Source organism: Zosterops lateralis (assembly GCF_965231275.1).
Source record: "Zosterops lateralis genome assembly, chromosome: 22".
NCBI lineage: Eukaryota > Metazoa > Chordata > Aves > Passeriformes > Zosteropidae > Zosterops > Zosterops lateralis.
In genome coordinates this window covers 2,100,562-2,127,866 of record NC_139782.1, presented here as the reverse complement: position 1 = coordinate 2,127,866, position 27,305 = coordinate 2,100,562, and the positions used below count along the sequence as shown (strand labels likewise).

Below are 27,305 nucleotides of genomic sequence, written 5' to 3'. Positions count from 1 at the left end.
AGGGTGACAGACCCTCCTCAGGACCAGCCTTGTGCTGGTGGCAAGTGGAGAAAGCCCAGGCAGGGGTTCCTGGGCTGGCCCATGGGTGCAGTTGTGTCCAGGTGTCTCTGACAGTGTCTTTGTTCCCCAGGGATGTTCGGAGTCTGGGCATCACCATGATGGGCCACCAGAAGAAGATCTTGAGCAGCATCCAGGCCATGAGATCCCAGCTGCTGAACACAAACGGCCCCAGGAGGCATCTCTAATCCACCAGCTCTGCAGAGCTGCATCAGGCATTCCTCAGCACTCACCCTGGCAAAGGGGCAGCAGGGTGGTGAGCAGGAACAGGGGCACCAGCAGCTGGAGCCCTGCCAGCATCTCTGTGATTTCAGCATTGGTGGGAATGTGGTATTCCAGACACCTTGGTGGTCCTGTTGCCTCCTTCCCCCACCTGAAGGGGGGAGCAGCCTTCCAAGAGGACACATCATGACTCTGCTATTTCCCTGTGGGACTGGGGGTCTCCCCACAACTATGCAGGACAGGAGACAACCCCTTCACCCAGTGGGATGGCTCAGCTGCTCCTGCAGGTGGAGGGGGAGCAGACACATCAGCAATAAGCAGGAGCGGTGGGCTGGGCTCACTGTGGCACACAGCTCCTTTGGATCAGGCAGATGGGGAGTTCCTTGGATCTCTGAAGGGAGCAGGGCTGCACATCCTGCACACAGCAGGGACAGCCCTGCTTCCCATCCAGCCTGGACCTCCTGAACTGCATCAGCCTGAAGGTGACTTTATAGTCCAACTCTACCAAGAGCAGGAGGGCAGGGGACAGAAGCCCCAGGAGCAGCTGGCTCTGCCTTCAGACCATACTTCCCAACTTGGAGGAGAGTTGTCCAGGGCCTTCTGCCTGGAGACTCAAGAAGCCCTGGAGTGCTGCAGGACACTCTCCACGTCTTTAACTCACCAGCTCTGCTCTTCCACACATCCAGCACAGCCCTGCAGGCAGCCCAGGCGTGTTTTCTAGGGCCACAAGCTCAGGTTTCTCTGCCAGCAGAATCATCCTGGCCTCCCCCAGAACAGAGAGGAATGGGAGAGTGCCCCCCTGTCACACGATGGAGGAACAGAGAAACAACTCCTCTTTGTTCTTGTATTGTCCTAGAGAAACCCAAGAGCTGTGCCATCACCTGGCTGCCCATGCCCAGGGCTGGATCACCTGCACAGAATACTCCTGAGAGTATTTCCAGCTGCAATCACAGCATCCTATGCCTGGGGACAGGGGCTCTGGGCACAGAGGGTCTCACTGCTGGTGCCCCCAGTGTCAGGAGCATCTCTCAGGTTCAGCTTGCCTGGTGCTGGGCAGTGGCCTCTGAAGATGTCTGGGGCTGGTCCAAGAGGCTGAGCTGGGTGCAGAGGGGGAGATGAGCTGGGGAGTGGGGCAGGCTCTGGGCTGGGAGTTTCCTTTTGATGTAAATATGATTTTCTATGGGTTTGGGAACTGTTTTACTGAAGTAGGATGTTAAGTACACGAAATGGTCTCAAAGCACAGAAGCCTCAGTCATGGGGCTGAACTCACTGCAAAAAAAAAAAAACTTCTGCTGGGAGCATGGCTGGGGTGGGGGGTGACAGGAGGGGACAGGAGGGGAGCCAGGCTCCCTGCCAGGGCCCAGCCTGGCCCACAGCACCATCCTTCACACGGGCACAGCAAACCCAGCATCACTCCAATGCAGGTGCTGGAGGGATATGGCCTGAGGGCTGCTCCTGCCAGGCCTGTTTGGGCACAAGGGGGGTGGGGGGTGGGTTAAAGCCATTTCTCAGCTGCAATAATCCTGGCTGGACCAGCCTGTCCAGGGCTGGCTTGGCTTTCCATGCAGGGCACCTGTGTCCTGATGGATTCTCTGACTATGGCGGGCACTTTACTTCTTCCTATGGAAGCTTTTTGTAAGGGGGACAGATGCAATGTGTTGTTCCATTTGTATTGCACCCTGTGTCCTGCACTCAGCCCTGGCACACTCCCCACAGCCAGTACGTGATGAAGCTCAGCCCAGCCCTGCAGCACAGGGGGCTGGGTGCTGGCCCTGTCCTCTCTTCCCAACATTTGGGACTCTGTCACGGCCACACTGGTGAGAGCAGAGGCCAGACCAGTGCCACACCAGTGTCCTGGGGGTTTGCTGGGCAGCCCCGGGCGGGTGGGCTGCAGGATCTGAGGCTGGGAGCTGCCAGGTGGCCCCTTCCCAGGTGGTTCATGGGTCAGATCCTGCAGCGTGGGGCCACTGGGCTGTTCCTGGCTGTGGGGATGGTGGGGCAGGGTTTGCCTTTTATGTTCAGAGTGTGCACTTCCTCCTGGACAATAAAACTCCCTCTTTCCGTGATCCATCTCCTTGCCTGTTATTGTCAGTGGGCTGCACAGAGCTGGCACCACGTGCAGTGAGGACAGGGGACACCCCATCTGCCTCAGAGGGACCAGCACTGAGACATGCTCAGCTGGTCACCACCTTCCTTGCTCCAGAAAGCCTCCCACGAGTGAGGAGTATCCATGGGATGGGCCCACAGGGACAGGGAAGAGCCAGGAGGATGTTTGTAGGCTCCCAGGGGAGGAGGGGTGCTGTGGGCTGGGGGAGGACTCCCTAAAACCAAGTCATTGCTGTATAGGAGCATCTCATGCAGGACGTGGTGCAAGAGCACGGGATATCCCGTGTGCAAAGGCTGCTCTGCACCTCGGGGGTGTCTTGCAGGTTTTCCTAGACTCAGCCTTACCTGCTTCTAGAAGAAATGCAGAATATTTTTTAGGAAGAAGAAACATTAACACCAAAACAGCAAACCAGTAAAACCTTAGCCCTCATCTCCTGAGGTCTGAGCTGAAGTATGTTGTAGGTGGGCTTGCAACACTCTTCCTGCAGATGTTGAGCTGTTTCCAGCTGCCCCTCAGTGAAGGAATTACCAGCAAACGAGCTGCAGGCCAAATAAAGCACCATTTTCAGGAAATGCCCTATAAAAGCAAAAGGGCTCCACAGCACAGGGTGGAGTTGGGTCTAAACCTGTCACTCCTGCCCACCTGCTTTTGCCACACTCCAAGGACAGAGGTGATGGTTCACTGGCCCCAGTCCTGGCTGCCCAGGGCTCTGTCCTGCACACTCTCAGGTTATCCTCCAGCCCATCCAGAGCCTCCTTCCTCGTGGTCCCCCCTCACACTGCTCTCTCTTTACAGAAACCTTGGTCCTCAGGCTGGACAAGCTGCTCCTGGTCAGTGTCCCCTGTGCTGAGGGTTGAGCTTATGAGTGCTGTGCTCTGCATTCCTCTTCACCTACCCCATTTCTGTATTTACATTTACCATCACTACAACCCTGACTCTCCCCCAGACCCTTCTCCTTCACCCAGAGCAGCTGTGGCTGCCCCTGAATCCCTGGCAGTGCCCAAGGCCAGGTTGGACAGGGCTTGGAGCAGCCTGGGACAGTGGAAGGTGTCTCTGCCCATGGCAGGGTGGGGGGAACAAGATGGGCTTTGAGGTCCCTTCCAACCCAAACCATTCCATGGTAAATATGGTTAGAAGGAATCTCTGAAGGTCACCTCATGCTGCCTCTCCAGGAGCCTGTGCAGGTTTTGCTCAGACCCTCATCACACCATGCAGACAGGGGCAGCAGCCACATCATGCCCTGCTCATGGGCCAGTGCTGTCACTGCACAGTGGGACAGCCTGGACATGCTGGGACCTGTTCCTGTTCACTGAGGACACACACTGCACTGCTGGATTGCAGTTATTAATGAGGCCAGTGTCCACACTGTGCAAAACACACAAGGGGTTCTTACATTTCTCAGAACGAACATTTGGAAGGATGGATGATGCTGGTGCCTGGCTCCTTCCCCAGGCAGGGACAGGGACAGGGACAGGGACAGGAGAAGGGGCAGGGCAGGCACAGGGACAGGGGCAGGAGCCCAGACAGGAACAGTGACAGGGACAGGGGCAGGAGAAGGGGCAGGAGAAGGGACGGGACAGACACAGGGGCAAGGCAGGAGAAGGGACAGGAGAAGGGACAGGGACGGGGCAGGAACAGGGACAGGGACAGGAGCATGGACAGGAACAGGGACAGGGATGGGGGCAGGAGAAGGGGCAGGGGCAGGGACAGTGGCAGGAGAAGGAGCAGGAGAAGGGGCAGGAAAAAGGACAGGGACAGGAGCAGGGGCAGGAATAGGGCAGGAATAGGGCAGGAATAGGGACAGGGACAGGGACACTCAGGCAGGCTGCTGTGCATGGCTTTGTGTGGGGAGGGGCCCACAGCCGCTACATCATCACTTTGTCAAAGCATCACCCCCAGGCATCACCCTGCTCCCAGCCTCAGGAAGATGAGGCACAGTTGTGTCATTTTTAAAGAAATTGCAGTCCTGGCAAAGGCCCATCTCTGGGGACACTCCTCCAGGACACAGAGCCCTGTTTTCAGACCTCCTGCATTCCCATCTGGCCAGGCTGGGGCCAGGGATCCCGATGGCTGAGGGAAAGTGGCTCAGCAGGAATCCCCTTGGGAAGAGGATCCTGGGGAAGGGGCTGGTCAAGAGGCAAAGTCTTCCATCCAAGGAGAGGTGATGGACACCCTGGTTCATACACACAAGCAAATAAACCCCTTCCTGTACCAAAAGAGCCCTCAGGATTTCCACACCTACTTAAACCTCCCTCAAGAGGATTTTATTCTCCCTTACACCACTGGAAGCTGGTCTTTCCCTGGTAAAACAGCTTTTCTTTTTCACTCACCCCCAGCATTCCCCCAGGCTTGCAGTAACTCCTGTGGGCAGCATTTCCTCCGGAGCCGCCCGGGCACATTTGGCTGTGTCATTGGCAGGCGAGGCTCTGTGAGCTCAGTGTGCCTGGAGGTGGCAGTCTGGACCTGCGGAGCACCTGCAGAGCCCGGCGTGCAGCCCCGGCTCCCCCCGCTCCCTGTGGCTGCCAGGTCTGCAGGGGTCACATCAGCTGCATTCCGGGGCTGGCGGGAGCAGATGGTGAACTGGGATTTCCCGATATGATCCCTGTCTGATCACACCCCGGCTCAGTCTGCCAAGGAAGGCTGTGCTCCCAAACCACCTCCTCTCCTTGCTTTCAGAACACTCGTTTAGCATCATGTCCAAGTAAATTACTCAGGATAATCTGGTGGAAGATAGAAATATCAGCCCCAGCTGCTGCTTTGACTCTTGGGAGGATTATGGGTTAAGTTCTGCACGGGTTTTGAGGTGTCCCATGGGTCGTGTCTTGAAAACCACCATCAAGGATTGAGATAAGAGCACAGCTCATCCCAGGGTGACAGAAGTGCCACCAGCCCTGTGTCTCCCCACCTCAAGCCAGCCAGGCCTGGGGAGAGATGAGGCAGGTCTGCAGCTGCCCTTGTGCTGCAGGGCTGGGGATGTTGGCAGGGCTCAAAGCAGGGGCAGGTCTCACATCCCTCAGAGCAGTCACTTGCTGTGACAGGAAAAATGAAGAAGACAATGGCACTTCTCCCCCTGCCTGAGAGGGGGACTCCCTCTCTCCTTTGGGTGTAAACCTGACCTAAGCAGCCTCACAGAACCTGCAGTCACTGGTGAACAGCCCAGGCAGCCCCAGCAGCTCATGGGATCCACCCTGAACATCCCACTGTGAGGGGAGTGCCAGGGGACAGCCCCAGAGCCCATCTCCTCAGGGATGTCCCTCACGTCCCAGCCCCCGAGGGTTTGCTGTGCAGGTGAGCAGGATCCTCCTCTCTGCACCCTCAACAGTTTGCTGGGCCCTCATACAGCAACCTCTTCTGAACAGGATGTCAAAAATCCCCAGTATCCCATCAAACAACAAAGCCTCCTAAACTTCCTGGGTGGAAACTCCTGGTAGTTGTGCTTTGGGAAATCCCAGTGCACATCTCCTGTTTCTGATGTTCCTTCCAGAATAGAATTGCAGACAATCTGCAAGTGCCGGAAAAGTTTCTGGATGCAGAGCTGGGAGTATTTCCCTACACATCGTCCTGCTTATTCCAGGGAAGAAAAAAAAAAGGCAAAACACAAAAGAAGCAAGAATTTGTTTACCGAGTTAAAAGGACAAAGGGGTTGCACACCACAGGGAAACTTGTAGAAAGGGTAAAGGCTTTGGAACTCGTTGATCTGGAATCCCAGCCATGACAAGTTATTTTCATTTTGCTAATGCTGAAAAAAGGTTAAATTGTTCCCAGCACTCACTGTTGCCTGCTTGACCCCAGAGTGTTTTACTCTTAAAGATTTCTTACTACTCATCATGTGTCTGATTTCCTCCCTGCCTTCCAAACCTTCTCTCACAAAGTTGTCCTGAGCAGTGATCCTTGCAGGGAATGGGCAGGGGGCGGCACTGGGCGGGTGACAACAGGAAATATTCCTTGCCAAGCACAGAATGGTGAAGAGGATGGGAGAACCAAGGACCCAAAGGAGTGGCAGATGATGTGCTTGGGGAGATTTAGGCTGGAGATCAGGGAAAGGTTCATCCCCCAGAGGGTGCTGGCACTGCCCAGGCTCCCCAGGGAATGGGCACAGCCCCAGAGCTCCAGGAGTGTTTGGACAAGGCTCTCAGTCACAGGGGGGATTGTTGGGGTGTCTGTGCAGGGCCAGGAGTAGGACTGGATGATCCCTGGGGGTCTCTCCAAACTGAGAATATTCCATGATTCTGTGATTCCATGATCCCAAGAAGGAGAGGTGAGGGATGTGGTGCAGGCCATGGGGAGCCTTCATGTCCAGACAGGAGCTGAGGGAACATGGGGGGACAGAGACAGTTTGGGTGGCTGGGCTTTGGTGACCAGTGGGACATGAGCTTGGGGACCAATAGGTGAGGCAACACAGGCAGGGCATGTCCCAAAGTCACCAGGTGAGCTCAGACCTCAGTGCAGAGGGGGTGAGATGGGGAGGCAGAAAATGACAGGGGGGCAGGAGGAGATGGAGATGCAGGAGATGATGGAGAAGCAGGAGATGACAAAGAGACAGGAGATGACAGAAGGACAGGAGGAGATGGAGATGCAGAAGGTGACAGAGGGGCAGGAGATGATGGACAAGCAAGGGATGATGGAGAATCAAGAGATGACAGAGGGGCAGGAGATGACAGAGAGGTAGGAGATGACACAGAGGAGAGGAGAGGAGGAGATGGAGAGGCAGGAGATGATGGAGAGGCAGGAGGTGACAGAGGGGCAGGAGGTGACAGAGGGGCAGGAGCAGCAGGACGGGGGTCCCTGCCCAGCCAGACTGACAACATCTCTCATGGACACACAGCAGGAATGTGTGAAACCCCATTTAATGCCCGGATCCTCTAAACCTGCTATCAAAAATGAGGTTCCTCATTACAATTCCTTTATTTCTCTCACATTCAGAGCTGCCAGCGAAGGGTCAACAGCACTTATGAAATTTTCAATTCTCGCAGGTTTTGAATTTACATGTTTTTTTCTGTGTCTGAGCTGGAAGAAGATTATGAATAAAAGATTAAAATTGGAGGTCTCCAATCATTTAAGAGCAATGCATTGAGCATTTATTCCAGGAACAAGCAGGAGCCAAACACCACTCTGTGCATACCAAAAATTAGCAGCAAACTTCAAACAGGGCCTAAACAAAAGGCTGTGCTCTTTGATGTGACACTGCTGGGGTGTAGGGAGGGGTGAACCTGGGGACCTGGAAATCTCTGGGCTCTGCAGGGTCTCAGGAGCAAAGCAGCAGCCTCCTTGACCCCAGATACTTCAGAGGAGACACAAAAGTCTGCCAGCTCCATTGCTGCAGTTCCGTCACTGAGAGGTGTAAACACTGCACAAAAGCACCTTGCCCAGGGAGTGGAGTTCTTTAGGAGAGGTGGAGGGATGGGTGGTGGGAAAAGGAAGGTGCCTTGGACAGATTTGGGTGAAGTAGGATGTGGCTGGGGCAGGAGGAGGAACGGGAGATGAGGAGCACAGGGAAGGCAAGGTGGGCCTGGGTGGGGCAGTGGCTGAAATTAGAGCCCAGGGCAAGCTGTGCCTGCTGTGGAAAAGGGCTTTTCCACATAAATACAGGTAACAGTTTATTGAGCACAGGCTTTGCAAAGGAAACAAGAGGTTTAGTGAAACATTTGTCTTCTCTGCTCAGAGAGATGAAAACAGGATGGGACTTGCTGGTGTGTGGCCCCTTCTTCTCTGGCCATTGGCACATTTCTGTGCATGTTCTCACCAAGCAAAGAACCCCAGCCCTTGCTCCTATCAATACCTGAATCCTTTTCCAGGCCTTTAATTTCAGTTCAGTTCTTTATCAATGCTCTGGTACTTCAGGGAATAGGCACAGACGTGGTTTGTGAAACTTCCAGGCAGTGAAACCTCTCTAAGTCACAGAACTCATTGACAAATGCTGCACATAAAACACCTAAACGTCACCACACAGCTTTGCCAGACATCCCCACACCTTTCACCTTTTTCAGCAGCAAGGGTGTAGGGGCATCCATGGACGGCAGGGAGAGGGAACTCTGCAGACCTGAGATCTTCTAGAATACGTGGTTTTATTACAAGGGTTGTGGGTAAAGACGGCTTTGCCTTCAGCCACCAGCCTGGGCTGAAGCAAAACCCCAAAGAGAGAGGGAGAGAGAGAGGGGGTATGAGGTAAGGGAGGTTAAAAAGCCAAGAGGGGTAAGAAGAGTGCAGGGGTCAGAGCGATTAGAGAGAGAGATAGAAGAGATAGAAGAGCAAGGAGAGGTAGAAGAGAGTGAGGACCTTGTTCCAATCCATTCTATCTCCTTTTGTGTCAAATATTCTAATTTACAGTGACCAACCAGCACAAGATACAAAACCTACAAACTTTGCATGCAGCCTATGAGAACTGCTATATTACCATATCATCCTATATTCTAAACTCTAAAGGCACTTTTCTTATCCACCTTTTCCCTGATGCCTTGGCAGGGTGGAGAGGGGCTGCACCCTTGGCTCCTTTTGTTTTCTGTCCTTCCACCCATCTCCAGCTCATCATCCTCTTCCTGCCTGCCATGATCACATCTCAAAGCTGCCCTTCATTTCTATTTCACTCACAGGTTTTACATCTCCAGTATTTCTTACCAGACAATCATATCCATGAGCCCTTCCTGCCTCATCTTTCCCAACAAAGGGCTTGGCACTGCACCAGCAGCATCCTCCCCTCGGGACATTCCTGTCCTGCATCCCCTGGAGCAGCCCTGAGCTCCGGGCGGGTGTGGCAGAGGCAGCAGGCAGGGTTTGTCTGGAGCTGACAGAGCTGGGGCAGCAGGCAGGGTTTGTCTGGAGCTGACAGAGCTGGGGCAGCAGGCAGGGTTTGTCCGGAGCTGACAGGGCTGGGGCAGCAGGCAGGGTTTGTCCGGAGCTGGCAGGGCTGAGGCAGCAGTGCCCCCGCAGACAGGACGGTGGCAGCCTCAGCTTGTTCCTGCACACGGCCGGGAAAGGCAGGAACAGGGACCTGGGACAGCTCCCTGCGGGAAAGGCTTTGCCTACAGCTCACAGCGAGCCTGGAGATTCCGTCCTGGAGGAAAGAGACCCAGGACTGTCGCTCTGATTAGGAACGGTGGTAGAAATGACACACAGAGTCTCAGGCTGATTAGCAAGTGAGAGCAATCTTTACCCTTTGAAACCTTCTTTTATATACAGTTCTGATGGAGTAAAACTTCACTGGGCAGCAAACCAATACATCACCATCATTGAACAGTTAGGAACGACACCCCTCAATCATTTCTTGCAAGTAAACAACAGGGAGACAAACAACACCTGCGAGGATTGTTTTACTTTCTCCAAGGACTGTTTAAATTCCTCCTCCCAACTTCTCAGGGCACAATATCTCAGGCCAGTACGAGAAATCTGTGTGACAGTTTCCCACAGACACTGTGCTGCTGCCTGATTTCTCCCATTCAGCATCCACTGGAGATTTCTTGTAGCTCACCTGCTCTGGTTTCCTTCCCTTGCCCCTGCTCTCCTGGCCCTGTGCTCAGCTGCCCCCTGAAAGCCTCTCACCTCCTGTCCTTCAGCTTCCTCACAGCCCACAGAGGCCAGGGGACAAGGTGGGGGAATATCTGGGCTGGCCAGGGATTCCATGGTACTGGTGTAGGGACAGGAAAAGGGGGGAATGGGTTTAAAATGAAAGCAGGCAGGGTTAGGCAAAGTGCCTATTACTGATATTAGGGATTAGGATGTTAGATATTAGGATAGATATTAGGATATTAGGATTAGATATTGGGAAGAAATTCTACCCTGGGAGGGTGGTGGGGCACAGGTTGCCCAGAGTATCTGTGGCTGCCCCATTCCTGGAAGTGTCCAAGGCCAGGCTGGACAGGACTTGGGGCAACATGGGATAGTGGAAGTTATCTCTGCCTGTGGCAGGATCTCTCCCAGGCTCAGATTCTGAGTCCTGTCTCACCTCCCTGTGCGTGTCCTTAGAGCAGGGCAGTGCCCAGGGAGGACAGCTGTGACAGGGACAATGCCCTGCCCGCACCAGAACGGCAGCACAGAGCTCCTCCCTGGGAAAAGCAGAGCTGCAGCACATTTTAAATTCCCCACACATGTATTCAGGAGAGGGCCTGGGCTGAGTTTTGTTTTCTCTCTGCAGAGAGCCTGTCAGAGACACCAACCTCTGGGGGCACAGGATGGACAGACAGACGTGGCTGGGCTGAGCAATGCTCGGGGAGCTCAGGGAGGTTTGATGAGCCCTCCAGTGCTGACAGCTCCCTGCCCTTGCAAAGCCCTGCCTGCAGTCTGATCCTCTCCTCACCACTGACAAAATCTCATCCTCAGCTTTAATGATGCCTTGGGAAGGCTGACCTGGAACAGAGACTGGACAGAGCTGGAGAATAAAGTAGGGATTTATTGAAAGGTCTCTGGGATACACCTTGAGCAGGACAGGGCCTGACCAGGGCTACACCCAAGGTGGACTAAGAATGGTCCCAAAATTGCTGACTGGTCATGAGATCTCACATTTTAATAAGTTTTGGTCCATTTCCATATTGAGGTTTAATTGTCCAATTCCAGCTCCAGGCTGTGAGGTCCCATCCTTCTTGTTCCTCCCTCCAGCCCACCCTTGTTTGTGCTTTTGGGCCTGAAAGTTGTCCTTGGTGTGCAGCAGGAAAAGGATTTGTTTTGTGTCCCTGCTCTGTGAAGGGAGCTGAGTGACACTGACTGTGAGCTCAGAACCGCACCCCTGGGCAGCACAGAATCCGAAAATGTGAAAGCTAAAACTTAAGGCATCATTAGCACATCCTCATTTCAGCAGCAAAGGTCTGACACGAGTGCTTTGGAAGAGGGGCTGATCCTACCCCTGAACAGAGCCCACCCTGCTTGCTCTGCCTTTGCTAAGAATCCACAGCTGGATCCTATTCTGTCCCAGAGTTCAGGTGCATCTGAAAAAACTTTATTTTCACAGCCTGTAACTGGGACATCTCTCTGTGGCCTTCCAGTGCTTAAAGGTGGCTTACAAAACAACAACAAAAAAGGGATATTGACTTTTTTCATGGGTCGTGAGTGACAGGACAAAGGGGAATGATTTCAAACTGAAAGAGACTAGGTTTAGGTGGGATATTGGGAATAAATTCTTCCTTGTGAGGGTGGGGAGGCCCTGGCACAGAGTGCCCAGAGCAGCTGTGGCTGCCCCTGGATCCCTGGCAGTGTCCAAGGCCAGGCTGGACAGGGATTGGAGCAACCTGGGATGGTGGAAGGTGTCCCTGCCCGTGGCAGGGGGTGAAATGTAATGAGCTTTAATGAGTAATGAGTATTTTCCAACCCAAATTTCCCTTTTGGGTCTGTGATTCAATGGAGAGGGCCTGTGCTAAGGAACAATGTGTTGGGGTGAAAAGAAGCAACTCAAGGATGAGCAGCACCAGGCCCAGTTCTCCACCATCCTGGTGAAACAGTCTGGGGAAGACAAAAGGGTCTGTACCAGCTGCTTCTCTTCAGTGCTGCAGCATTTGTTCTCAATTTTCCAGGTTCACTACCATGTCTATATTCACATTCACGACAATGTTTATATCCACATTTAGTTTTCAAGCCTCTTTACGTCCCAGAGCTTTGCAAGAGGTGTTGAGGGGCTTGGGGGGACACTGTGAAATTTCAGAGCAGTGGAAAGGGTGCACTGGTACACAGGGTTGGAATTCTGGAAATTTAGATTTTGAGGGTTTAATATTTAGTAATAGATGTGAGTTAAGATGGAGGACTTTGGGTGTTGTCTGAGTCCTTCTTCTTCTTTCTTCTTCATGGGTTTAGGTGGTTTTCTGTAACTGGGTGAAAAATGTCCACATTGCAGGCCTTGGGTTGGTCATTATTGGGTCAGAAATATAAATAATATAGGTGTCACCTTGTTATTGGGTAATTAGCACTTAAATAACCTTGGAAAGAGTTAGAGGTGTTCCATTTTACCTCGTTTCTCTGACTTGCTAGTTACAGCTCACAGCTGGTGAGTCTGTAAATAGATAAGAAATAATAAACATCCAAGTCTAAACAAGAAACTATGACTCCTGTGTATTAATCCTGACCTTGACAAGGAAAAAAAGGAAACAAGAACCTTCACAGGTTGGCACCTGGGACAGGTTTTCGAGGGCCAGCATTACAGCTGGGGTGACACTTAAAGTTTTAAAGACTGTCCAGTGTCCATGGAGGCCTGCACATGGCTGGGAGAAGGCATCTGTAAGGTTTTTGAAAACTTTCAGTGGTGGTGACCCCACCACTGCCCTGGGCAGCCTGTGCCAAGGCCTGGCAGCCCTTTCACTGAAGAAATTTTCTCTCATATGCAACCAGAACCTCCCCTGGCACAGGTACCTCAAGCAGACCCTGACCTCCACCTGGCTCCTTTCAGGTAGGTGCAGAAAGTGATGAGAGCCCACTGAGCCTCTTTTTCTCCAAGCTGAGCTCCCTCAGCTGTTTCTGTTCAGACTCGTGGTCCAGCCCTGCCCAAGCTCCACTGCCCTGCCCTGGGTATGCCCCAGCACCTCCTGCCATGGGCTGAGGGTCCCACAATCTGCCTCCCCAGCCCCAGCAGTGTCCCTGTGCCTGCTGCTGGGATCTGTGCCCCACACCCCACCTCACATCAGCAGGGTCCCCACAGTCTCTTCCAGACAAGGGTAAAGCCCCTAAATAGATGCTTTTGGAGGCAAACAAAAGTCATTGTCATCAGTGCTGCCTTCTCCTCACCTTGCTAGCCATGACCTGCTTGGACTTCTTTGGGCTCTTCTCTAGCAGCACTGAGGAGCAACAGCCCAAACCCAGGGGCCAGGAAAAGCCTCCAGCAGCCACAGGCTCCCATGAAACCCCCTTGCTTTGTTGACCTAAAAGGGGTGAGCACTGACTCGAGCTTACCTGGGACATCACTGACCTGCTGGCAAGTCCCTCCCACAGCCCAGCCCAGGTGTGGTCCAGCCCTTGGCTCCCCTCTCCCCTGGCCGTTCCTCCTGGGGCTCTCCCCATCCAGCCAGGGCTCCCCTACCTTTTGCACCGTGCTTTATGTTGCCAAAGTGGAGCAAGGCATGAAATATGAATGAGGCACCGTGGCCTGTCGCGTGCTGCTGGGCTGGACCCGGATTCGATTAGCCCTGATGTTTCTTTCATGAGTGAGAAAAAGGCTTTTTCCCCTCTCTGGAGCTCTTTGCTGTGAGCTCGGAGCTCAGTCACGGAAGCAGCTGGCTGATTAACCACCCGCTGCTGCTGCTGCTGCTGCTGCTGCATCCAGCCCTTCTCTCCTCCCTGCTGCCCCTGGCCCTGCCACTGCTGTCCCCTGCCACCTCCTGCAGCCCTGCACTGAGCTGGCACCTGCCTGCCCCCCTCTCCCTGAGCTGGCACTCCCAGGGCTCATTCCCAGGCCAAATGCAGAGGGGTTTTCACTGGGCATGGTCAGACTGCTCGGGAAGAGGTGGTTGGAGCCTGCCCGGGGTGGAGGATGCAGCTCAAGGTGTGCAACCAGAGACCTCCTGCACCAAGGACACAGCTCCTGCTTCTGCTCCAGGGACACAGGTTCTGCTCCCAAACAGGCTGATAAATGCTCTCTCTTCAGTAACATCCTGATGATTTTCCTAATGACCAGGCCTGGCTCTGGAGAATTCTGCTGGGCTATTTCAGGCAGCTATAATTGTACCTAGCAAGGACGTTCCTACTGTTCAAATCTTCACTTATCTGGGACAACATGAGTGCTAACAGCTTCCCAGAGCTGCTCTGAGGGGCTGAGAGAAGGGGGCACAGCAGAGACTGCAGTGCCTCTGTGCCTCTCTCTGTCCCTGCGCTTTGCCAGGGTAACCTTGGAGCTGCTGTGTACCTTCAGTTTGGAAACTCTGTGCATCCCAACTCCCCTCAGTGTTCCTTGTGCAGGAGCAGCCATTCCTTCCCAGCTCCATCCACACACATGAGAATGTGGCTCATGCTTGACAGGACCTTGGTAGTCTTCTTCTCAATCAAACAGCTGCAGGGAGGCATCCAAGGCAACAGGACTTTGCACAGATGTCAATGCTCAAGTCTCTGAAAAGGGATGGGTAATTTTGTAGGTGAGGTGAGAACTTTCCTCTGCCTTTTGACCCCCTGAGTGGCACCTGTGCTGTTAATTGTGTGCATGTGTAAAATTTCCAAGGGAGTGCTGGTGAGGGGCCAAAAAAATCTGCTCTGCTGAAGATTTTCAGCTCAAGGGCAATCTTGATCTACTTTTGAAGTCGCTGTGCTTGGAGCTGGGGGCTGGACTGTGGATCTCCAGGGAGCCCTTCCAACAAAAATCCTTGGCTGAATCTCATTTCATGACAGCCCCAGCGCCACAAACCCCCCGGACTGTGTGATTTTGCTCTTTCCCTGCTGGAAACAATCCAGCCCATCCTCTCTAGGGTTTCTTTGCTGTGGGAAAAGCTCTGGCCTTTCCCACAGGCTGACTCATTGACCTTCAACAAATGCCATTCAGAGACTGTCACTTGGCTCCAGGGATGGTTTTTCTCTCTGCCTACATGTGCTGTGACTATTGGGTGCAGCTCAAGGTTTTTGACCTTTAACCAGGGGGGATCCTGTCCCCCAGCTCTCCATGCCCCCAGCCAAGGGCACAGGGCTTTCCATGCCCTCCTGCCCACACTCTGAGGGGAGGGGATGTGCTGGGGCAGCAATGACCTCCCACACACCACAGTCTGCTGGAATGAACAGAGTCATGACAGGATGAGAGCTGAGATGAGCAGACTAAATGCACAGCCCCACTCCTTACCCCCAACTCCCACTGCCTCTCCTGTATTGGCAGGGTGGGGTTTGGGAGCATGTCACCAAAAAAACCCAGTAAATATTGCCCACAACTGGCAGGAGGCACAAGATCACCTTAGCATTGCCTTAGATGTAACAAGGGGAAGCACCATGCAAATCAGTGCTGCTCCGGGCTAGATGTAAATGTGAAATCCCCCCTGGGCTCCTCCAGCCCAGCTCTAGGGAATGCAGCCACTGCCAGAAGGAACATCAGGGCCAACAACAATTAACTTCCAGTTAATCCATAACAACAAAACAATCAAAGTTACAAATGTCCTGTGGAGGTAACAGTGAATTCTCACCTGTGCTGGCCACAGGACTGGACTTTAGGGACACCTTTAGACCCCCCTGCAGGTATGGAGGCCACCACATGTCTACAAAGCAGGAGCAGGATTGCACTTACAGGACCTGAAGGGAACACAGCAGCCATCCATCCTTCGTTGTGCAGAAACCTAACACAGTATTATATTCTTATAAGATAATCTTGAAATTAAACAATAATTAAACTTAATACAAATAGATTTCAGTAAAAGAATCTTCAATTGTATTAACTTTATAGAACCTACACATAAAAACAACTTTAAATTGATAGCATATAAAACTATTATCACTTAAAATTTATAAATAAAACTCAGACTTATACTTAACAGGACCTGTACAGAAATTACTTTTAATATATATATAATTTATACGTATATACAAAATGTATATTTCATATATATTTGTATAATAAATAACATATAATATATTTGTATAATATATATAAAATATACCTTATATATAAAATAAATAAAATATAATAAAATATAACATATATAATATAATATAATATATATATGATATCTTATATAATATATATAACATATATTAAAATGTATATTATATAGTATATTTTACATATATAAAATATATATTCAATATATTCTATATTATATATTATATATTATGTATATAATTTATTATATATATTATTTTATATAATATTATATATTTATTATTCTGTACATATATACACACAGAATACTGAAACATAACTCCAATCCAAATACAGTAAATGATTCTAAGTAAAAATTTCCTTTATTTTACTCTCTATTTTGATAGTAAGTCTTTTCTCTATACCATAATGGGTTTTTTGCACAAGGAAAGAACAAACATTTTTTATTTACACTTTGAGGGAGCCTGGCCATGCCCGAACTGAGGGCGCTGCCTCCCTGCCCGGTGGGTGGGCTGATATTATATATATTATATATTATATATATTAAAAATATAATATATGTATCTATAAAATATCTATTTTATATATATAATCTACATTATCTATATTATATATTATGTATTATATATAATTTATTATGTATATAATAGATTATGTTATGTATTTAATTCTGTCTATATAAACACAGAATACTGAAACATAACTCCAATCCAAATACAGCAAATTATTCTAATTAAAAATGTACTTCTATTTTACTCTCTATTTCAATAGTAAGTATTTTCTCTATACCATGATGATTTTTTACACAACGAAGGACCAAACATTTTCTATTTACAATTTGCGGGGGTAGCCTGCCCGTGCCCAAACTGAGGGCACTGTCTTGTTGCCTAGCCGGCAGGCTGATACTATATATATATATAATACATATAATATATTAAATTATAAATATATATATATAAAATAAAATACACACATATATATATAATATCTATAATATTTATTATATATACAATATTATATTTATTTATATATATTATTCTGTATAAATATATTCTGTACATATAAACACAGAATACTGAAACATAACTCGGATCCAAATGCACCAAATTATTCTAATTAAAATTTTCCTTTATTTTACTCTCTATTTTGACAGTAAGTCTTTTCTCTGTACTGAATTTTTTTTTTTTTTTTTTTTTGCACAACGCAAGAACGAACACTTTATATTCACTATTTGGGGGGAGCCCAAATTGAGGGCACTGCCGCCCTGCCCCACGGGTGGGCTGATACTCTATATTATATATAATATATATAATATACTATATATATTATATATTATATATATATTATCTTTAAATTTATATATATATAAAATATTGTATCTTTATATATATTATTCTGTATATATAAACACAGAATACTGAAACATAACTCCGATCCAAATACAGCAAATTATTCTAATTAAAAATTTACTTCTATTTTCCTCTCCATTGCAATAGTAATTCTTTTCTCTATACTCTGATTTTTTTTTTACACAACAAAGGAACAAACATTTTGTATTCACAATTCGGTGGGAGCCCAAAGTGACGGCACTGCCTCCCTGCCCGGTGGGTGGGCTGACACTATATATATATATATATAAAATATAATATTATATCTAAATATTATATTTGATTTATTATATAAAAATATTATATATATATAATCTGTATATATAAACACAGAATACTGAAAGATAACTCTGATCCAAATAGAGCAAATTATTCTAATTAAAATTTTCCTTTATTTTACTCTCTATTTTGATAGTAAGTCTTTTCTCTATACTGTGATTTTTTTTACACAACAAAAGGCCAAACATTTTATATTCACAATTTGGGGAGAGCCCAAACTGAGGGCACTGCCTCCCTGCCAGGTGGGTGGGCTGATACTATATATTATATATAATATATATAATATTATATATATATAAAATATATTATATTTAAAATTTTATATATATAATATTGTATCTTATATATATATTATTCTGTATATATAAACACAGAATACTGAAACATAACACCGATTCAAATGCAGCAAATGATTCTAATTAAAAATTTACTTCTATTTTCCTCTCCATTTCAATAGTAATTCTTTTCTCTATACTGTGATTTTTTTTTTTTTTACACAACGGAGGACCAAACATTTTATATTTACAATTTGCAGGGGTAGCCTGCCCGTGCCCAAACTGAGGGCACTGCCTCCCTGCCCGGTGGGTGGGCTGACACTACATATATAATACATAATATATATATATATTATATTATTATATATTATATGTAATATGCAATATGTAATATATATTATATAAAATACATAAATATTTAATATCTGTAATATTTTATTTATTATATGTACAATATTATATTTTATTTATCTATATTATTCTGTATATATATATATTCTGTATATATAAACACAGAATACTGAAACATAACTCTGATCCAAATACAGAAAATTATTCTAATTAAAAATTTACTTCTATTTTCCTCTCCATTGCAATAAGTTTTTTCTCTATACTGTGATGGTTTTTTTACACAACGAAGGAACAAACATTTTGTATTTACAGTTTGAGGGAGCCTGGCCGTGCCCAAACTGAGAGCTCTGCCTCCCTGCCTGGCAGGTGGGCTGATAATATATATATAATATAGATGATATTTTATATTTTATTATATATATATTATATTATATATATTTATATCATATTATTTTATATTTATTTTATATACGATAGTATATTTTATTTATATATGTTATTTTGTATATATAAGCACAGAATATTGAAACATAACTCTGATCCAAATACAGCAAATTATTCTAATTAAAAATTTACTTCTATTTTACTCTCTATTTTGATAGTAATTCTTTTCCCTATACCATGATTTTGTTTTTGCACAACAAAGGAACAAACATTTTATATTTACAATTTGCGGGGGTAGCCTGTCCGTGCCCAAACTGAGAGCTCTGCCTCCCTGCCCCACGGGTGGGCTGACACTATATACAAAATATATACAATATTATATATATATATGTATGTATGTATGTATGTATGTATAACATATTTAATATTATATATAAATATTATATTTAATTTATTATATATAAATTAATATGTATATATACACAGAATATAATATGTATATATATAATGTATATATAATATATATATAATATAATATGTACACAGAATATATATATGTATATATATAATATATATACACAGAATATAATATATATATTATATAATATGTATATAAACACAGAATACTGAAACATAACTCTGATCCAAATACAACAAATTACTCTAATTAAAAATTTCCTTTTTTTTTTTTTTTTTTTTAATAGTAAGTCTTTTCTCTGTACTGTAACGGTTTTTTTACATAACGAAGGACCAAACACTTTATATTCACAATTCGGGGGTATCCCAACGGGCGGGCGCTGCCCCTGCCCGGCTCTCGGGCTCCCTGCGGGCTCCATCCCCGCCGCCCCCCTTTGCCCCGGGTGCGGCAGCCGGAGCGATCCCGATCCCGCGGCCCCGGGGAGCGCTCCACACGCGATTCCCCCCGCGCTGAGAGCGCTTTACACGCTATCGCTGCCACAACACAGCGAGCGGCCAGGGCTGCTCTCACACACACCACAAACACACAGACACACAGACACGCTCATCCTGCATCTCCCAGGGATTCTCATCCTCTCCCAGCCTCCATCCCGCAGGCAGCTCGGGCAGGGCAACGGGCTCTGCTGGCCAGGGAACTGTGCTACAGTGTTGGAAGCCTGGAAATTTGAGTGGTTTGAACTTTCTGTGCTTTCTATCAGGCAGTGATTCTCGAGGAAAAAAAAAAAAAAAAAAAAAAGCACCGCATTTGATCTGAGGCCGTGGGAAAGGCTCCCGGAATTGACTGATGGTGCTGAGGTTGTGGGTGTGTAGTTTGAGAGGAATTGTGTGATATCACAGGGTGAAAATTAGGGTTTAAGATTTTAGAATAGGGTGTATTAGGATTAGTATATAGTTATTAGGATTTTAGTATATAGTGATATATGTGGGGCAAGATGGAGATTTTAGGGAGGAGGTTAGTTGTTCTTTTTTCACCTTCTTCTTCCTTCTTCTTCATGGGTTTGGGTGGTTTTCTGTAATTTGTTGATAGAGTCCACATTGCGGACTTCAAGTGATTGGTTATTTGGTTTAAAATAAAAATACTTTAGGTGGCATTTCATAATTGGACAGATTGTCCTTGAAAAGGCCTTGTAGAGATAGAGAGGTGCTCCATTTTACACCTTGTTAGTTAGAGGGGTGCAGAACTCACGGCTTGTGAGGCTCTAATGTAGATAAGAATTAATAAACATCTAAGTCTGAGCGGAAACTTTGTCTCTCATGCAATTAATCCCCACCTTGGCACGTTCAGGGGTGATTTGGGGTCTTTGGTTACCATGTCCAGGTTATCAGAGCAGAGATGTTCACTCTGGGGACATGCAGGACACTCCCTCTGTGCTCCTCTCCTCTCCTCTCCTCTCCTCTCCTCTCCTCTCCTCTCCTCTCCTCTCCTCTCCTCTCCTCTCCTCTCCTCTCCTCTCCTCTCCTCTCCTCTCCTCTCCTCTCCTCTCCTCTCCTCTCCTCTCCTCTCCTCTCCTCTCCTCTCCTCTCCTCTCCTCTCCTCTCCTCTCCTCTCCTCTCCTCTCCTCTCCTCTCCTCTCCTCTCCTCTCCTCTCCTCTCCTCTCCTCTCCTCTCCTCTCCTCTCCTCTCCTCTCCTCTCCCAGGGTTTGGACTCCATCTGCTGTAATAAAAGTGGAATTTCTGCGGCTTGCACGGAGCCCCCTGTGCTGGGGGAACACGCAGCACTGAGCAGGAGGAAACTAGAGCAGGCAGGGATGAAGTGGGCTGTGGCTGCAGCCTTGGGAAGCCCAGGGATTTCCCGGGGAGACTGAAAATTCCACTCAGCTTGATTAGAAAGAGCGCCTGGAGCGCTCTAACTCAGCAGGAGGGCAGAGACCGCTGGGTTTGGTCCTTCCAGCCCAGCCCATGAGCATCAGGGCGTTTTGCAGCACTGCTGTGACAGATGAACATTCTCTGTGCAGATCCCTGGTGCTGTGGGGAGAGCAGCTGCCACCCCAGGGTGCTGACTGGGAGTGTCCCAGCAGGGCTGCACCTCTGTGGAGCATGCACTGGAGCATGCACAGGGCAGGGCTGCAGGGCTCCAGTTGCTAAAAGCTGCTGTCCCTTTTCGCAGCACTCTGCCCGGGGAAAGCACATCTCCAGATGGGACACATCTGCTCCTCTGCCCACAACCAGGGCTCTGTCCCTGCCTGCATTATAACACTGCCCATGCCTGTACTTTTGGTTTTGTGTTTGAGATGTTTTGGGTTTTTTGTAATTTCTTGTTTACAGAAAATTTTCTTGAAAAAGAATTTCAGAAAACCAAAACATCTCAGACACGAAACCAGGATTACATGTGCCCCTCACACCCTGCATGTCTGCAGTCTGCAGCCAGTTGTGTTTGCTGCAGAGAGAGGGGAAACAGGGCTGGATGTGGCTCTGAAGGTCTGTCTCCCTTCTCCCTCCTTCCCAGGGCTACCTGCTCCTGGCTCCACTGGCTGGGACGTGTGGGCAGCTCCTGCCCATTTGTGTGTGAGGAAAGAGAAAACCCAGACTGGTGATTTTCTCTGGGGGGCTGAGCACAGATCAATCTCACTCTGCGCTCTGAAGCCTAAAGGACACCTTGAAAACTTCTTTTGTCAGGAAATAAGCTGATTCCTCACTCCCTGAAGCTCCTTGGGGACTTCCCAATAGATTTCCAGCATCTCAGAGAGCATCTTTCCCTCTGCCCCTTCCCTGGCAGAGCAGGGGGTCCCTGGGCTGGGCTGGCATGCAGGGACCACCATTGCCATGGATCTCTTCCTTCCCTGAGTCCTTGCAGTCTCTGCTTTCTGTGGCCCCTGCCCCAGTGACCTCATGTCCCCAGGCTGGGGACGTGCCCAGGGACAGTTTCACTCGGGTCCTCCAGGTCCTGGCAGAGGCATTTGGGGGTCCTGGGTGCTCTCACCCTCTGTGGCTCAACACCAGCATGGAGCCTGCAGGTGGATGCAGGAGGTGGGAGAACTTTGCAGATCAGATGAGGTCAGACGCCCACAAGGGGTGAATTCAGGAGGCTTCCCAATGTCCCTCTCCTCCCTTTCCACTGCAGCAGCTCCCTCTTGGCTCCCCCAGCTCCCAAGCCTGGCTGTGCACAGCAGAGTGGACAGAAATCTGCATCCAGAGGTGGAGCAGAGTGTGGGAGTGTGGGGAGAGCCAGCAGACACCTCCCAGCCCCTCACACCCCCTTGCCCTCCCCCTCAGCTGCTCCTGGCAGCCCCAAATTAGGGATGAAAGGTTAACGGGACAAATCTTCATGGAGGTGACAAGCAGCACTTGGGCTTCTCCAAAACAGCCACGACAGCTCCTTGCCCCCTACCCCATGGCTCACATAGGTCACTCCAGCCCTCACTTTGCTCCAGGTGGGAGAGCTCACCACAGGCATGGGAATGTCCCCATGTCCCATCAGCTCCAGGCAGGGCGCCTCGCTTTGATACTGTAATTTAGCAACACGAAAACAGTTGCATTCTGAAATTAAACATACAAGCAGCTCTCCTTAAGCTGGGGGAATTATTTCCACATCATTTCAGATTTTCTGCTCTATTAATTTCCCTCTAGTCTGTCATTTTCTTCATTTGTCCCACAGCTCCTGGGGTTCAGCCGAGCCAGCACTAGGCATGATGCTTAGTCCCTACTCCTCAGGCTAAATTGTGGTGGCTGGCTGGGCTCTCTGGTTCCCTGGAAGCTCAGCTGAGTCCTGGATTTGCAGGCCAGTGCTGCCTTGGGGTAATGGATGCTCCTCTAGCTCAGCATCAGCTCCAGCCCTTCCAAAAGCACAGGGAGGTGGCACTGCCTGCAGCAGGAACCCCCAGCAGTGTGTCCCCTCACAGCAGCTCCCACCTCTGCTGCAGGCTGGAGGGTGCTGAGAGAGCCTGGGCTGGAATGTCTGGCCTTCCCACAGGGATGCTGGCAGTGCTGAGAGCTGCTGCCACCTCTTGTCCCCTCCTGATACTTGTTCTGGTGGCACAGAGAGCTGGTGGTGCAGGGGGATGCAGCCTGCAGGGAGCAAGTGTGTTCATGGGATCGTGGAGCTGTTAATGTTGGAAAAGCCCTCTGAGATCATTGACTCCAACCATTCAAACAAACATTCCCAACATTCCAAATTCTTCTCCAAATTCCAAACATTGCCATTTTCTCCACTAACCCATGTCCCCAAGTGAGGGGGGTCATGTTCCTCTGACAGGAAGCAAGAGTCACTCGAGGACAGGCTCTGAGCTGCCTGTGTCTCACTGCTCTCCTCTGCCTGCCCAGGGAGCGTGGGCACTCAGGAGAGCTCTCCAAAAACGTTCTTCTGGGCAACACCTGGGAGAGACCAGCCCCAGGGCAGCACCTGGAGATAACTCTGAAGAAGATTTACATGTGCTGAACACCTCCCACAACCACCCTCAGCTCCAGCACAGGTATCATCTCCCATGGAAAGGCAAAGGGCTCTCCCTGTCCAGCCCTGTCCCCTCTGTGTCCTTGCTCATTCCTGCCATCTCAGGGCTGTCCTCTCTGGCTCCTGGCTCTGGTGCTCAGATCCTTCCTGCCCTCGTGGTTCAGAGTGACTCTTGAAGACCTTTTGTGTCAGGATTGGGGCTCTGGATTCAGGATTTCAGCCTGGGTTCTGTCCCAGGATTTCAGCCCAGGCTCTGTCCCGGGATTTCAGCCCAGGCTCTGTCCCAGGATTTCAGCCTGGGCTCTGCCCTGTGCTGCAGATGAGCACTGGATGCTTTTCAGCATCAGGGGCTGCATTAATCCCCCTCCTCCCCAGTCTTTTTGCATTGACTTCCCCATGGTGGTCCCTCATTAGCATCCCACTGCTGTCCTCCAGCTGCTCTCCCTGTTTACACCGTTTCTAAGACTGTGGTAGGACTTTATGAATCATTTATCTTAAGCAGCAATTATTGTACAAACAAGTCATAAATACTGTGTCGATCAGCCAGCTCTGAGCACCTGAGACAAAGAGAGAGGCATAAACATCACAGGAGATGGACTGAGAGAGGAATTCTCTCAATTACAGGAGCCCCCTCATCTTCCCCCCACTCACACAGAAAATTTCAGGGATGCCTGGGGTACCTGGGCTGAGATGGATTCCAAGGATTTTAATTTCCAAGGACAGAAGACAGGAACAGTCTGGCTGGAATAGGGCAGCAATAAATAGGCAAAGTGCCCATCCTAAATATTAGGAAGCAGGATGTTAGATAATAGGATAGATATTAAGATATTAGGACTAGATATTGGGAAGAAATTCTGCTCTGTGAGGGCAGTGAGGCCCTGGCACAGGGTGCCCAGAGAAACTGTGGCTGCCCCTGGATCCCTGGCAGTGCCCAAGGCCAGGCTGGAAGGGGCTTGGAGCAGCCTGGGACAGTGGAAGTTGTCCCTGCCCATGTCAGGGGGTGGAATGAGATGAGCTTTAAGGTCCTTTCTAATCCAAACCATTCTGAGATTCTGTGATTGGTCCTGTAGCCCTGGGCATGCAGCTGAGCACGATGTCATGCCATATATAAATATATATATATATATATATACATGGCATCTATATCTACACAGACATATCCTGGAGTTTTTGTGGGGCACCCCAGGAGAAGGGCCAGCAGCAGATGCTCCAGGGGGGTGTCAGGCACCTCCCTCTAAACATCCCCATCTGCCCTCTGCAGTGGTGACTGAGCCTCAGGAGGCTGAGACACACTTTTGGCTGCCCAGGCTGAGCAGCTCCTGCAGCACCACCTCAGGGAGAGGATTCCTGTGCCTGGATGGTCCCTGCAGGGGCAAGGGGCTTTGGAGAATTGGGAAGTTTCTGGGCAGGGTCTGAGGAGGGCGATGCTCCAGCGTGGTGCATTCCAGGAATCCTGCAAGAAGCAGAAATGCCAAGCTGTGTGTGAAGGGAGCCTTTCATGCAGGAGGGTAAACAACACAGCCCTCAGCATCTGGTCAGTGGGGAAAACTTCAAAGCTGGAAACAAAGCCAATTCCATCACAGCTGCAAGTCCTGCCAGGATAAACAGTGTTTGCACAATCTCAATTACTGCAGGTACTTTGTGGTATAATACACAAGCTTTGCTGGTGACAGCTGTCACAGCATCTCTGCTCTGCCCCACCCAGCACCTGCCAGGCACAACCTGATCCAGCCCCTGGGAGAGCACCTGAGTGCCCTGAACCATCTCTGGGAGCAGGGAGAGCCCTCTGGGGAGGGCACCCTGAATCAGGCTGGCTTGGCTTAGGCCCTGACTTGGGCTTTGCTGGGAGCTGGACCAGTTGCCAGGAGATGGGCCAGCCCTCAGGACTGATCAGCCTTGTCCTGTCTCAGGATTGGGGCTCTGGATTCAGGATTTCAGCCTGGGCTCTGCCCTGTGCTGAATGAACTAAGGAGTACATGAAAATCACAGAATCCTAGAGCTGTTATGGTTGGAAAAGGAATTTAAGATCAAGTCCCACCATCAACCCAGAACCACCTTGATGCTCCCCATTGAACTTCAAGCCTCACATCCACACATCTTTTGAACTCTTGCAGGGATAGTGAAACCACCACTGCCCTGGGCAGCCTGTTCCAATGCTTTACAACCCTTTCTGTGGAAAAAAAAAAATCCCTTATATCCAATCTAAACCTCCCCTGGCACAGCTTGAGGCCGTTTCCTTTCATCCCTTCCCTCATTCTCTGGGAGCAGAGCCCAACCCTACCCTGGCTCCAACCTCCTGACAGGGACTTGGAGAGAACCAGAATCCTTTCTTGGATTTTTTTGTAGGCTGTGGTGCAGGGGGAGGGTTCAAACAGGTGAAGCAGCCCCGTGCAAGGCGGGGAGTGAAAGGCTTTGCCTCCTTTCCAAGGAACAAATGTGGGGCTGGGAGAGTTGAAACCCCAGAGAAAGGCTGGCCCCAGGGCCAGGGGAAAACAAATCCCTGGGCACTGAGGATTTCAGACTTTCTGTGCTGACAGGCACTGACCCCCAAGCAAACACTGCATTGGACCTGAGCCCATAGAAAAGGCTTCCAAAATTGAGTGATGGCACTGGGGTTGTGGGTGTGGAGTTTGGATAGAAGTGTGTGATATCACAGGGTGGAAAAGTTAAAGTTTAAGGGTTTAGAATATAGTAATTTATATAAAACAAGGAGGTTTTATGGCATAGAGCTAAGTTCTTCTTTTTCACCTTCTTCTTCTTCACCTTCTTCTTCATGGGTCTGGGTGGTGTTTTGTAATTGGATAGAAAAATCAGCATTGCGTGGTGGTGGATTATTGACCAACCATGGGTGGTTGGTTATTGGGTTGAAAGTAAAAAAAATTAGGTGTAATTTCTTAATTGGATAGTTTGTGCTTAAAAGACCTTGGAAAGTGATAGAGGCAGAACCACCTTCTTTAGTGACCAGACAGGCTGTCAACAGCTCCTGGATGTGACTTTTCTTCACTACATCAGGACCTATTTTGGAAACAAAAGGGGACAAGACAGCAGTGATGACAAATTCTTTATTAAATCCTTCAGGGCCTCCTATCCACCACTTTCCTCCAAGTTCAGTGGACATTTCCACGCTCAGGTTTCCTTGACACCACAGCTGACACAAGGAGGTGGCTGTGGCTGTCAGTGCAGTGCCAGCAGCCCCTGGAACTGTGGGTTTTAAACATAGTAAAGTTCACATAAAGATCTGCAGTGTGAAATACAGTTGCCACTTTTCACAACGATCTGAAGCAACAAGGCCATAATTTCTGTCAGGACTGGTACTTTCTCCCCACAAAACTTCTTTTTTGTTTCCTAAAAAAAGTTTTCCTTTTAAGAGCTCTTCAAACGCTATTGATTTATATGATTTTACCGGGTGCTTTGTGCTGTTCTTTTAAGAGATGCTCACAGAAAAACCCCTTTGCTTTAAACAGAGTCATTACCTCCCATCATGAACTACCACAGCAACAAGGTCATACATTCTGCCAGCATCGGTGGCATCTCCTGAGGTGTTAAATCAACGAGGCTCTGAAGGAAAAAAGCAGGAGGTGTGGGGCTGAGCATCCCCATCCCATCCCTGCACACACCTTGGCCTCTCCCTACAGCCCCCTTGGGGACCAGCTCCACTCACAGGGACCTCGCTGAGGCTCAGGGTGTGGTTTTGCAGCAGTGAGAGTGGCTGAAAAATTAATTTTTTTTTTTTTTTAGTTCTTCCTTCAAAGCGGTTTTGTGCGAGGCTGGGGTCACCGCAGGGCCACTCCCCAGCGCTGCCAGGAAAACTCTTCCCCCCTCCCCAAACACACAGAGATGTTTTCTTTTCAAACGGTGCTGAAACCGATCACCTCTACTCCGCAGACAAACTTTTCTTCT

The 27,305-nt window shown here is 49.0% G+C and overlaps 1 protein-coding gene across 1 annotated transcript in view; it reads left to right on the top strand.

The window, feature by feature from the left end:
- EPHB2 (EPH receptor B2) overlaps nucleotides 1-27,305 on the top strand; it is a gene marked incomplete at both ends in the record, with an annotated part of 297,582 nt that overhangs the window by 57,540 nt on the left and 212,737 nt on the right. The window contains one exon of the mRNA XM_083876871.1: nucleotides 131-245. Within this exon, the coding sequence (XP_083732997.1) occupies nucleotides 131-245 (115 nt within the window). Of the gene's footprint in view, nucleotides 1-130 lie in introns of the transcript that reaches the window.